Below are 12,732 nucleotides of genomic sequence, written 5' to 3'. Positions count from 1 at the left end.
ATTTACTATGTGCAACCCCCGAGCCATGAGTGAACATCTTCAAGCATAAGTGACATGGGAAATCAGTATTTCACAGAAGAGGGATTTGTAAGTGTCTTACAATGAATTGAAACATAAATAAAATCTAATGGGGGATCCCGCAAATGTTAGATAAGGAGAGGAATAAATCAATTCGAAGCTACTCCTCTATTTGGAAGACAAGGATAGAAAGGAATTGGAAGTGTCTTAACAATAAATTTGAACATACGTAAATCAAATCTAATGGGGATCCCGCAAATGTTAGATAAGGAAAGGAATAAATCGATTCGAAGCTACTCCTCTATTAATTGGAAAAGAAGGATGAATTTTGTTTCAGAAGGGTTTATCTAAACTTCATGTATAAACAGAGATAAGTTATAAATATTCATTTTAGTTCTCGTTGAGTCTGACTTGACAAATTTGTAACCTGGTAGATTTTCAGAGTCTTAACTTGATTCATTCTTGATAATTTGCATTTATCCCAACACTAATCTTGTAAACCTGAGCACTTTTTGTTATACCCTTTGCTACCTTCTTTTCTTCATTATTATCAGATAATATGAATGAATACATTTTAGGTTTCAAACCAACAAATTAAGATATTATTTGCCCTCAACGAAAATTTAGCATTTAGTCTTGTGAATCTGTTTTCATAATTTAGTCTTTGACTCTTCTGAATTTACACGAGCATTAAATCCATTGAAACTTTACTAGATAAAGGTGAATTTCACATAATGCTTGATTATCATACGAGCGTCCCACAATTTCTACTAAAATTAATAAGGTAATGATAGATGCCGAATTTAAATCATGATTCGAACCAGAAATCAAAGATATAGCAGGAAGGAGATTAAATGAAGACTGTAAGGGCCGGTTTTCGAGCTCGGGATTTGGCTAAGTTCTAGACTTTAAACAGCTGGAGTCAGAAAATAAGCTTTCCGAAACGGGGCGTAGTCGTAGTCATTGTCAAAGTCACGTTTGAATGAAATTTCAAAAGACTAGAAAATTAAACACAAAATAAAATAAAGAGAAAATAGTGTAAAATTTCAGCTATTTTGAATTATTTAGAAATGTTTAATTTGGTCACGGAAAAAAGTTTCCAATTATGGAAACGAGAAAATAAAAACTGCGACTACGCCCCGTTTTGGAAAGCTAATTTTCTGACTCCAGTTGTTTAAAGTCTAGAACTTAGCTAAATCTCGTGCTCGGAAACCGGCCTAAGGAATTTGAGAATTATAGGGACGATTTATGTTACACTAATACGGGAGCTCTTGTCAAGTAGCTAAACAATTCAGGGAACAACATTATAAAAATATTCAAGATTGTTTACAACATAAGTATTGGAAGACAAATATAGAAATCAATGAAAATTTATCAGTCGATACTAGGACATGATACATGATATATATTATTCAATAAGATTTGTTATTCAAGTAGGCTATTGGAGGACAAATATAAATAGAAATGAAAAGTAACACTCGACTTCAACCATTTTTGTAGAGAAATATTCAAAATATTCTAAAATGGATTATTGTTATTCTTATTAGTAGTAATGAAGATTATTTTTACATCTTGGAACAAATTTAACACAAAAATTTCGACCGATATAAACACAAAACGTCTAAAACATAAAACTGATGGTAAACTAATCAAAGTGCAACTTACTCAACGAAAAACCTACTGATATTTGTGTTCTTTGGATGGTTGAGCTACACAGAATAAAATCGTAAATATGACACACGCACTATACATTAACGATGTTGAGAACACTTTCTAACAAAATAATGAGACTAGCTCAGGAGTTTTGGTCAAGTTTTCAAGTAAGGTAACTGACAACATTTACGAATAATGTACGCTATTTACGAGTAATGTACGTTATTTACGAATAATGTACGTTATTTACGAGTAATGTACGTTATGTACGAGTAATGTACGTTATGTACGAGTAATGATGGATCAACAGTAATTAGAGTTCAACAGTTTTGTCATCGTGACTAACCTCTTGCAGTAGGTCCTGGGCAGCAATCGCCTTCAACACGTTCTTTTTACTCGTCTCCTGGATCTCGCCTCCAAGCAACAGTTCGTCAAGAATGAAGTAGGCTTTCTCAAAGTTGAAAATTATATCCAGCTCACAAACCTGCAAAGTCAATAGTGTTGATATCAATGATTTTGATGAAAAAATATGAAAACATAGAAAGGAGATGAAAAAAGATTTTAACTCTAAAATGATGAACATGGAAAGAAGTTGAAAAAATTGAGAACTCTGATTAGAAAATATGTTCTTTCTCAGTCGACATCTTTTTTCTTTCTCCATCTACAATCTTAGCTTCAGGATGATTTGCGGACAACGGAAGTTTTTCAAATAAGCAGTACACGATTACTTTACAAGATGATATTTTGATGTTACACATAGAGATATGTTTCATATTTCATACCAATTCATGGGAAAGTAAAAGTCAGAAGTCCTAAAATCATCCATGCAGTTTCACACCTCATATTTAAATGAAGTGCATGTTGGAGTGCTGATCAATTCGAACTCCTGATGATTGCCGCACCTACTCAAGCGATGCTTTCAGAAATCCTTGCTATTCTTGTAGGGCTGGATAAATAATAATATAATTGCATAATAAATAATATTCATTCAACTTTTTATTTTGTATTTTCTACATTGTTTGAATGACTCACACAACACTAAAAATGTGTCTATAACAACTACTTGAAATCAAAATTAGAGAGAGGAACAGTTTTGTGCTGTGCCCTTGGTCCTCCACCAATAATTTCAATGAATTGTAATATCATTGAATAAACTTGGAACTGTACTGTTCTAACCTATATTATCAAATCAAATCATCGTTTATTGTCATAAAACATACAATATGTTGAGACAATCGTCATTATTAATTAAAAAAATGAAAATACGAGTTGAAGAACTCAACTATCACAGATAAAACTTATACTACACACAACACTCCACACATAACTTAAACAACAATGGATCCATGAGCAATCACTACAGCACAGCTGCACCACAACACAATTATTAAAACAATGGTATTACACAACAAATGCTATTATAAAACAGGTGATACCTAAATGTATATGAGTTTCTCTGTGGCCAAAAAAGTAGAACATTCACACTCATGAAATCTATACAAAAAATTCATTAACCGAATATAGGCATTTTTCCACAAGAACTTCTTTTATGTAAGATTTGAAACGTTTGATGTCCATGAGTCTCACCTCCAGAGAAAGTTCATTTAACAAGTTCATATTAAAGTGGCGATATAATATCATTATGTGCTTACACAGATCAATATTCATTACAAACATATCACACGCAAAATACGATGTTGTGTCGTCATTACTCCAACAAAAATTCAATAATATGCCACACTCATGTGAATTCCTTACCCACAATCTTACAACACTTACCAAAGGCATACACTAGCTCTTTCAAAAACCTAATATTCCGTAGGTCACTCTGTATATAGTACAGATAGTACTATATCGTCTTGAAATGTATGTATTCAGGGCTACCTATTTTTATTTATAAAACAGTATTATAGCACCCTTTTCTTAAAATAAATATAAAATAATTTGTGTTTTTAATCTATTATTTATATAGAGGAGCATTAGAGGTATTGCAACACTTTCAAACATCATCATCTCTACCTCATGTCTCTATCTGGATGATTATTGTGTCTACAACTGCACTAAGAGAACATTGAAAAGAACCTTGACATGAAACAGAAAAAATGCAGTTGCAAATTTCAGGAAAATATGAATTGTTAAGACAATTGCAGTTTATTGACTACATGAGAAATTATCATTTGGATCAAGCAGGAAAGATTAATTATAACAGGGAAAAATATTTTTTCATGTTGAAGTAATAATCTCTCTCAAATAATATTATTGATTGCAAAGTGTGAAATAGAATTGAAATTTTATAGATTTTATACATTACAATTGTGTGTAGGGTGTCATAGATTGATGATTAGGCGATAAGACGATTTTCTACAACTTTATAGATATCTAAAATGTTGATACATAATGCTAGATATCAATCTATCTCACTCTGTTGCAAACCCGTAGAAATCAATCTAAAAAAACAGTTCAAAGAATAAAATTATGATAATCTAGAATAAATTCATAATCATGAGTACCGTAACTAAATACTTACACTGCCGAAGTATTTGTCCAGCAGCTCCACATAGCGATGAATGATTTCTAGTGTTAATAACTCATTGTCATTCTGTTCAATGGCACAACAAAAATATAAACTTGCGTATCTGAAATAGAAAAATTAACAGATTTACTTTCTAAGTTTATAAAAAATATGATTGAATACTTTGAAGAGATTGGATTATTGACTATCTTTCAAACTGTATCAAACTGAGTTGTAGTAGGCTTGACGTTTCAAGGATTACATAATCGAATTTCTCATATTTAACTTAATGTTCCAAGAGAGTAGGTAATTTCTTTCAATAAATAATTTTATAAATTCTGAATATCAACCAAATAAACTAAATATACGTTCATTCTCTACATTGATGAAGTGAGATTAGCAAGTTTTAAATTTGGTATATAGCAGTATAGATCTGATTAAATTATTTTGACATGATTACAAGAGCTTGAATTAACTTATTAGGATTTTAACCCTATTATTTCTCCTCTAATCAGATTAACATAATATTCAATCAGACAGTATAAGTGCTGAAGTAATCACAAGTTCAATAATTCAAAACTGACAGAGCCTCACCTTTTGTAAACAACTTTCAAGTCTTTCCACTCCAAAAAACTGCACATCTTTGGTTTCCTCGATAAAATTGTAGTTATCAGCTCTCTTGTTATCTTCTTCTTTACCTTGTCAGGATGGGCCACATACCATTTTTGAAGGCGAAGTTTGCCTTGTCTACTGAATAAGAGCATGAACTGCATCTGTTGAAAAGACAACAAACGAATCAGTACAGTAGGCTATTCTAAAATAAGTAAAGAAAACGGTAAATTTAATTTCATAAATGAACCTAGAATGGTTTATTCATCGTCTATGAATAATGAGTAGGAAAGATGAAGGATTACAGTAGGGATAGCACGAGAAGCTCTTCTCGTAGGAATTTTTATTAATTAAAAATGTTCATATCATATTGATAATTATACTTCTTGACTATGATTATTAATTATTATATAATCATATTGAACGATAGCGGTCAATAAAAATGCAAGAGTAACTGAAAATGTACAATTCAGATCAATTTAAATTTGGTGTTAGGCATTAGGCTGGAGAGGTAGTGACTGCATTTTACTTTGAACGATGTAGAGGAGTGTAATAGAATTGGACACAACACGAGCTTTATTCGACATTAAATATGTGTCTTAGTAACAGAGATAACAGATTATAAATATTACAGCTGTTTTATCATCACAATCTTCCCTCCTTAATATCAATCGGCACTCGTGGGGTATGGGGCGAGCTGGCGAAGTGAGACTGTCGATTCTCTGCCGTCGTTGTGGCGAACAAACGCATATTCAGGGTTACTCTCGATTAATTCAACTTTTTCAACTTGCGATTCTTGTTTTGAGTTTTTTTGTCATCTTCTTCAACCATACTGGTCCAGGTGTCAATAGCCAGGTTGGTAATGGTTTTCCATTACTTGAGTTTCTTGCATGTAAAAACATCCGCTCATGTGGTGTGCAGTTGGTGCTTGTGCATAATAGGGAACGAATAGAGTTAAGGGCATTGGCTATTATCAGTATGATTATTATAGCCACAAAATCTGCATTGAATCTTCTTTTGGTAAGAATTACGGACTAAAGTCGTTTCTCGGTATTTTTATTCTCGTTTGCTAGGACTGTGTTAACATATTCTGAACTGGTTTCGTATTCTTTAGCAATGTTTTCAGCATTCTCTAACATTCGTGCTTGTGAGATAGCGTCTTGCAAAGTTAGCGATTTCATTTCGAAAAGATGTTGTCTGATTTTCGATGATTCTAATCCGGAGATGAACGCGTCTCGGATATATTCACTTTTGTTATCGTCAGCCGTGACTGCTTGAAAGTTACATGGTAAACTTAGCCGTTTTAGTTTATTATAGAATTGATCAATTGATTCTCCATGGTTTGTTTTGCTTTAGATAAGCAGTAACGTGCATGTACTACATTTTGAGGTTTTATAAAGCTTTCTTCAAGAGTTGTTATAGCTTCTTCAAATGATATACAATTGCAAATACTTTCAAAAATATTCGGTGACACATAATTGATCAAAACATTCAATTCATCCTTTTTCGGGATTGAACTGTTTTTTAAGAAGTTTAAAAATGTTACCTTCCAATGTCTCCACGTTTTCGGTGCTTCATCTGAATCTTGGTCAATCGATAAAACTGTTGGTTTCAGTATTTTTCCAAGCATTTGGTTTTGCGAATCGTTTTCTCCTTCACTGACTAAATCTTGACGTTTACTCGTTTTTCTTTTCGGACCCATTTATTTCATATTTAATGTCGAATAAATTGTAATAGAATTGGACTCAACACGAGCTTTATTCGACATTAAATATGTGTCTTAGTAACAGAGATAACAGATTATAAATATTACAGCTGTTTTATCATCACAAGGAGCTAACAAATTTCAGGCAGAAATCAATCATCCCAATATTTGCTAAGATAATGGATTCAATCATGTACACATAAATGTCTACCTATTTTAAAGCAGCTCTCTCTTCCAGGCTCAACAGTTAGGATTTCACCGAGGGAGACGCTCTGCACTGTTTGGTTGAGAGACTTTTCAGAGTAAGCAGACAGTTGCCTTGACCCTGTATGACCTGACGAAGACGTTTGATTGTGTCTCGCATGATATTTAGCTGGGAAAACTGGAGAGACATGGCAGATAACTGGAGTATCTCTCAGGACAGTTTCTTTAGCAGAAAAAAAACATTAAAGCAATTATGCTCCATGGTTCATGGAATGGAATCTCAGAGCAGGATGCCATGTATGGTGTGCCACAGGGCATCAACTCCTTCTCTTCATCTTTATTAACGACCTTCCGATGGATGGGAAGGCTTTCTTATTTTCGGATGACCACACCTCAATTGTATAGGATAAGGCTCTCCAGACGGTCATTTACAGTGCAACCCAATTGCTTGAGAAGGCTGGCGTGTATTTTTCATCAAACACGTTGAGCATGAATAAGGAAAAGGCCTCGAATCTTCTGTGGTATGATTCAGAAACCTCCAGAAACCACTGAGGATTGGTTCACCTTCCTTTAGCGAACATAAAGTCAAGTTCCTTGAATTTGTGTTGAATTCTTCTTTGCCAGGGGAGCATCATGATAACATTGTTTGCCTTTAACTGTCAAAGGCTGAAGAGGCCAGTGTTGTTTCTTCTATATGCAAACGATTTACCTGAGAATGTCACTACAGGAAATATATGGCTTTTCCGGTTTGAATAAAGTAAGTAAATGGTGCCATGCAAATAAACTATTGCTAAACAAAGGAAAAACCAAAATGCTGCAGTTTTACAATAGGAAAAAGTATGAAAGTACTCCTCTCCTCAGATTGGATGGATCTAGTGTGAGTGTGGTGCAGAGTACAAAATACTTGGGCATATCCATATCAGACAACCTGGCGACTACACGTACACATTGAGAACTTATCAACAAGACTGACAGCTACTTGCTATATGAGGCGCCGTCTTCAACCACTCCTTGATGGAGAAGTACTTATGAATGTTTACTACGGCTGTTTCCATAGCATAATAAATAATTACGGTGTACTATTTAGGGGAAACAGTCCACACATGGAAAGAATTTTACAGAAGAGGATCATAATGACTTTTTTCAAACAACCATAACTCGCCCACTGTAGACCCTTGTTTGTGGAGGCTAGCATTCTCACACTACATGCACTGTTTGTTTTGGAGGCATGTTTGATGACTAGAAGGAAGCCAAATATATTTTTGAGCAATCTGCAATATCACCACTACAACACCAGACGGAGGAACGACACTCATGTGGCAGCAGTATGATCCAGACTGACCCAATAGGACCTAATTTATCTGCTCCAGGGTGTACAACTGTTTGCCAAATGAATTGAAGACCTTGGAGAACTTTAACCAATTAAAAAATGAACATGAATAAAAACTTCCTCAAAACAAAACCATATTATAGTTTACAAAAGTATTTTGAGGAGAGAATATCACCACACCGACACCAGGAACCATGAAAAGGAAATTGAGCTCTATCATGATGAATAATCTGACGACCACGGCGCAAACGCGGAAGAACATCAAGTATCAAGTGAGTAAGTATAAAGTAGGCACGTATCCACCCGGTATCTTATAACAGTTTACCACGCCCTCTTACAGTCACATCAGCTATGGCATTGTGATCTAGAGCCACGTGGGAGGATATGAAAGAATTCTCCTGCTGTAGAAAAAAGGTTCTCAGAATTATCAGTGGTGTACTTGAACCCTATCTTGAAGACTGCAATAGTAAACAATTGAATGAAACTTGACTTAATGGGCTAACCAACAAAGGATTTATTTTGAAAGAAAATACTAACTAAAATTAAAAAGATAATTTGATTAGACAGCTTATAAAAACTAGAAAATAGCAGACAGTTTACCGGTTTGTACTAGTGGGTAGGCTTGGCACTTGAAAACGTTTTCACAAATTTTGAATAACTATTAGGCCTAGAAACCCACTTACCCTTAATATATGCTCATTAATGATGGATGATTAAACAATTCTAAAATAAATATATTCTTCTTGAAGAAAACTTGCATTTAAACAACCTAGTACAGAATCTAAAGTAGGCTACAATACTGTCTCTTACCATTTCCAATTCCTGTCGCAAATATAATGTAAGTTTGATAGGATTCTGAAGAGTACTATTTAAAAATATTTTATCACCTCTGAGTAGAAAACCCCATTATAAAATTAATAATATAAACAAAACTACAAAGAAAATTACAGAAATCGTCCAATAACAATAACGGCAGCCATTAGTAATCAGCTGTTTTTGTAGTCGACGTCATAAAGATGATTCAATGCCATCTTGATAAAGGAAACTTCACCACACAGTTCCCAATCCATGATTTTCCATAAACAAATTATATTTCTCAAAAGAAATGAGAAATTGTTAATTGAAAAAAATTAAATCGGTTTTCAATCAATAATTCAAAAAAGATTGATCGAGAGAATATATAATTAAAAACATATCATGAAATCATATGTAACAGGAGAGCAGACGACACAACAAAGATGCGTTTTGCGCTACTCGTTTCTTGTCACTGTAGAATAAACTTTAATTTTAATTTGTTCATGTTTTTCTAAGATTTATAATTCATCTACTATTCTATTTTAAATTATAAAAATGTCAAGTTTTCTCTAATGCAATCAAAATATTCTTTTATCAGTACATTTCCAAGGAAACTCATTTTTCCAACTGCATGTTTATGAAATCATTTTTCAAGTTTTGTTTATTGCTTTCAGTGTTTCAAAATACATCAATACATTTATTCAATGTAGTATGTAATAAATTCAACACCTTAATTTACTTTTTCTTGTACTTTACAGCAGAACCTGGATTTTGGAGCACTTGCGCACTGAAGTCACCTCAAACCACTTGTCAGAAGACTGATAAACGGCAAACCAAGCTGTGGCAAGGGACAAGGGATGAAGGGGTAAGAAATCAATCCCTATCAACCGCGGTGAGCAGTTCTTACATTCTTAGCTAATAACACCATACAGTTCATCTAATATTCAAGCAACCCATGTAAATATTTTGTTATTCCAATGCAGTTCTAAGCTTCATTGATTTCTGGAAGTCTAATGAACGTACCTGGTAAGATTAACTCAACCTACTTTGGAAATGCTAATGTTTTGACATTATCTTGAGCTGCCTCAATATTATCATCTTTGTCCAGAGTAACCTTGATATAGGGATGGAATGGACTTTATATTTTGTAGTCCAGTTGAAATAATTGAAATCTATATTCATCTCATTTTGACTACAGTATAAATATTTTCCAATCTTTATTTGAATAAAATAAGAGTGACTTACAGACACATATCAACATCTCACCAATTACTTACTTATTACCTGCTATTTACTTTGGTGTTGAGGCAAGCTGAGAAATATTCTCAACAACAGAGTCTTTTTATAAGATTTTTATTTAATAGAAACTCAGATAAATGTACCTACTTATTTTAAATGTGATTCTATAATATTTATTTATTGTTGTAGGTTCATCAGTACTGTGCCTGTTATTTCATTGTACATCATAGGCTATTTCATTAATAGGTTCCAACTATTTGGGCGTCTTAGACGTGCTGATTTTTTTCGCACTTCAACAGGATGCATTGTCTCTTATGGGGTAAACTATACAAGCTAAATAAACGCTCCCCATAAATTGACATGCATTAAAGACGCGCAAAATAAATTCAGCACGTCCATGACGCCCGTACGGTTGGTGTCTCAGTCTATGCATGTAATTGCATGAGATAGAGATTTGCGATGTTTTGAATAATTATTATTTACTGCATGCAAATCAGTTGTAAACTAGACTCACTTTGAAATCCTCATAAAATAGTCTTATTCAAGTTACTTACGCTGTCACACTGAAATGGTTGTAACATTAATCCATAATAGTCACTTCATTTCTACAGTAACCATCTTAGTTGTGATTCCAAGCCATAATTCTATTATCATAATTTCTCCATTTTCACAGTAACCATCTTGAATACTGCATTGAGTCACCATAGTCCTATTTTTCCATCACATTTTCACACAATTCAATCCCATTATTCAGATTTCATAAGCAACTTTAAAGTTAGCCTACTTTAAAGTTTTTGTCATAAAATAGAATCTGGGATACGGTACTTCTATATCCTTTGACATAGTTTTAGAACTGTGAGCGGTTGGCTCCGTGCTCGTGATGTATCTTGTCACTCAAATAAGTTGAGGAAGTGCGCTTGCTACTCACTTTAGACGGGTGACCGATTGTGCCAACTCCACTAATTGGAGATTTGAGAGTTTGATAATGTCTTCCTGATTGTTTGATCCTTCTCAAGCTATAGGTCCATTCATATTATAATCTATGCTAAATTTGAGTACATTTCAAAAACATTGAGTATGCTAACGAGGGTATGGAGGATGGATTTGATACTTTTCAAAAGACCTTGAGTATGCTAATGAGGGTGTGGATACTCACTACTTAGGGCTCTGCTGCTCCTACTGCTGCTGGCGAGGACTCCTTACGTCGCACGTATTTTAAATTTCTTTATTTAAAAAATAAATAAACAATCAAATACATCCCAAAAAGCAATTTCTGTAACCGATGGAGGTATTTTTAACCCTACACCACACCTAACATCATTTCTGTAACCGGAGATAACTTTGTCTCAAGACTTAGCTAATCTTCCAAAATATGAAATATATAAAAATGCATGTGGTTTAAATCATAAAGGTTATGATAGACATGAGAATAGAAAAGAGGTTGTGAAGTGTAAGTATGAAGGGAGTTATTGAGAGCACAATTTTAGGGCGCTGTTCAACTCAGCACAGAGTGCAACTGACGATAAGTTATCGCTTCACTTTCCCATTATCCACGCACAAGCCTGAAGCTTATGTGGACATCACCCTCAAAAAAACAACAAGACAATAATTGATGATGAGTGTAAGTCAGGTAGTCGTCTTATCTGAGTGATAAGATATGTTGCCAAAAAAATCTCTCATTTTACTCACGCAGAAGCTCTGAGCTTATGTGGACATCACCCTCGGTAAAAAAGAGCAAGATACTCCTTAAGTAGAATATTAATTTGCAAGAGTTCAATTTTTAAACTTACTTGCAGTCAACTATTCTTCTCTTCAACTATTCCATACCTGAGCGGGTTTCTACCTCCTGAATAAAAAGCTTCTTGGAAAGGAAACTTGGGTCTCGAGTAACTAGTAAAACATGAGTTATTCAAATAAATCTCTTCAGTAACTTACTCAGAAACATTAACCAATATGAATAAATTTCAAGTATGTTGTTAGCTTTAATAGTAGTTTATTCATTAAAGCTTTTACAATTAAATTAATCTTGTTGATCATCGTTGGAATGGGTTTCATTTATTGAGTCAGAACTCTGAACTACGTTGAATAGGGTCTGTTCCTGTTAGTGTTTCGAACTGCGATTTGCTCTATTCCTTATTTTGAACTATTTTCTGTAATGTGCAGCCAAATTATTTCATGGGAAGTGTGAAATTTTGTTTGTTTAGTCCCTGTAGCTGATTTTGACTTTTGATGACATTTCTGACGTACTATAATATATTTTGTTATACCCGTTGAATGACGAAACATTTCTCAATCCTAAACGAAACGTTTTGAAACTCAGAAAAGTGACAATAAATGACAATTATTAACTAGTTTCATTTAATTAGCAATTCAGACTTCTCTCGGTTCATAACTAACCAGAATGTTATGCTCTTATTGGCTTGAAAAGCAACGGATCTCCCAATATTTTTTGGAATGCAACAAATTTTTGAATACCTTTTGAAACAGAGAATAATAACCAATTTAGACTATATTATTTTTTTTAAATTATACTATTTTGGTTCGGAATGCATTTTTTCCAATTTATTTACTGTTGGAAAACTTAGTAATTGTTAGACCGAAAATCAAACTAAATCCGAATCGAAATCGAATCTAAATTCGAACTTTACTTTTAAATGAATCTAATAA

General features: G+C 33.6%; 2 protein-coding genes across 15 annotated transcripts in view; one reads left to right on the top strand and one right to left on the bottom strand.

The window, feature by feature from the left end:
• Positions 1 to 11,315, bottom strand: part of LOC111054386 (AP-1 complex subunit sigma-2) — a 36,877-nt gene extending 25,562 nt beyond the window's left edge. For 2 of the 5 annotated variants that reach the window (XM_022341408.2, XM_022341410.2), the window contains exons 1-4: positions 8,842 to 9,049; positions 4,778 to 4,956; positions 4,199 to 4,307; positions 2,018 to 2,155 (exon numbers count right to left, since the gene is read on the bottom strand). In XM_022341408.2, coding sequence (XP_022197100.1) covers positions 2,018 to 2,155; positions 4,199 to 4,307; positions 4,778 to 4,956; positions 8,842 to 8,844 — 429 coding nt within the window. In that variant the 5' untranslated portion in view covers positions 8,845 to 9,049. Of the gene's footprint in view, positions 1 to 2,017; positions 2,156 to 4,198; positions 4,308 to 4,777; positions 4,957 to 8,841; positions 9,061 to 11,221 lie in introns of those variants that run through there. The other 3 variants (XM_039419483.1, XM_022341409.2, XM_022341407.2) reach the window with 3 other exon arrangements.
• LOC111054387 (putative thiamine transporter SLC35F3) overlaps positions 9,291 to 12,732 on the top strand; it is a 31,801-nt gene continuing 28,359 nt past the window's right edge. For 4 of the 10 annotated variants that reach the window (XM_039419473.1, XM_039419478.1, XM_039419471.1 and 1 more), the window contains exon 1: positions 9,674 to 9,852. Coding sequence is in view for 2 of the 10 variants with exons in the window: in XM_039419480.1 (XP_039275414.1) it covers positions 9,840 to 9,852 (13 nt within the window). In the remaining 8 variants the exon portion in view is untranslated. Of the gene's footprint in view, positions 9,853 to 12,732 lie in introns of all 10 variants that reach the window. The other 6 variants (XM_039419475.1, XM_039419472.1, XM_039419477.1 and 3 more) reach the window with 4 other exon arrangements.

The sequence above is a fragment of the Nilaparvata lugens genome, chromosome 1 (genome assembly GCF_014356525.2).
Source record: "Nilaparvata lugens isolate BPH chromosome 1, ASM1435652v1, whole genome shotgun sequence".
Lineage (NCBI taxonomy): Eukaryota > Metazoa > Arthropoda > Insecta > Hemiptera > Delphacidae > Nilaparvata > Nilaparvata lugens.
This window is presented reverse-complemented; position numbering and strand designations above follow the sequence as displayed.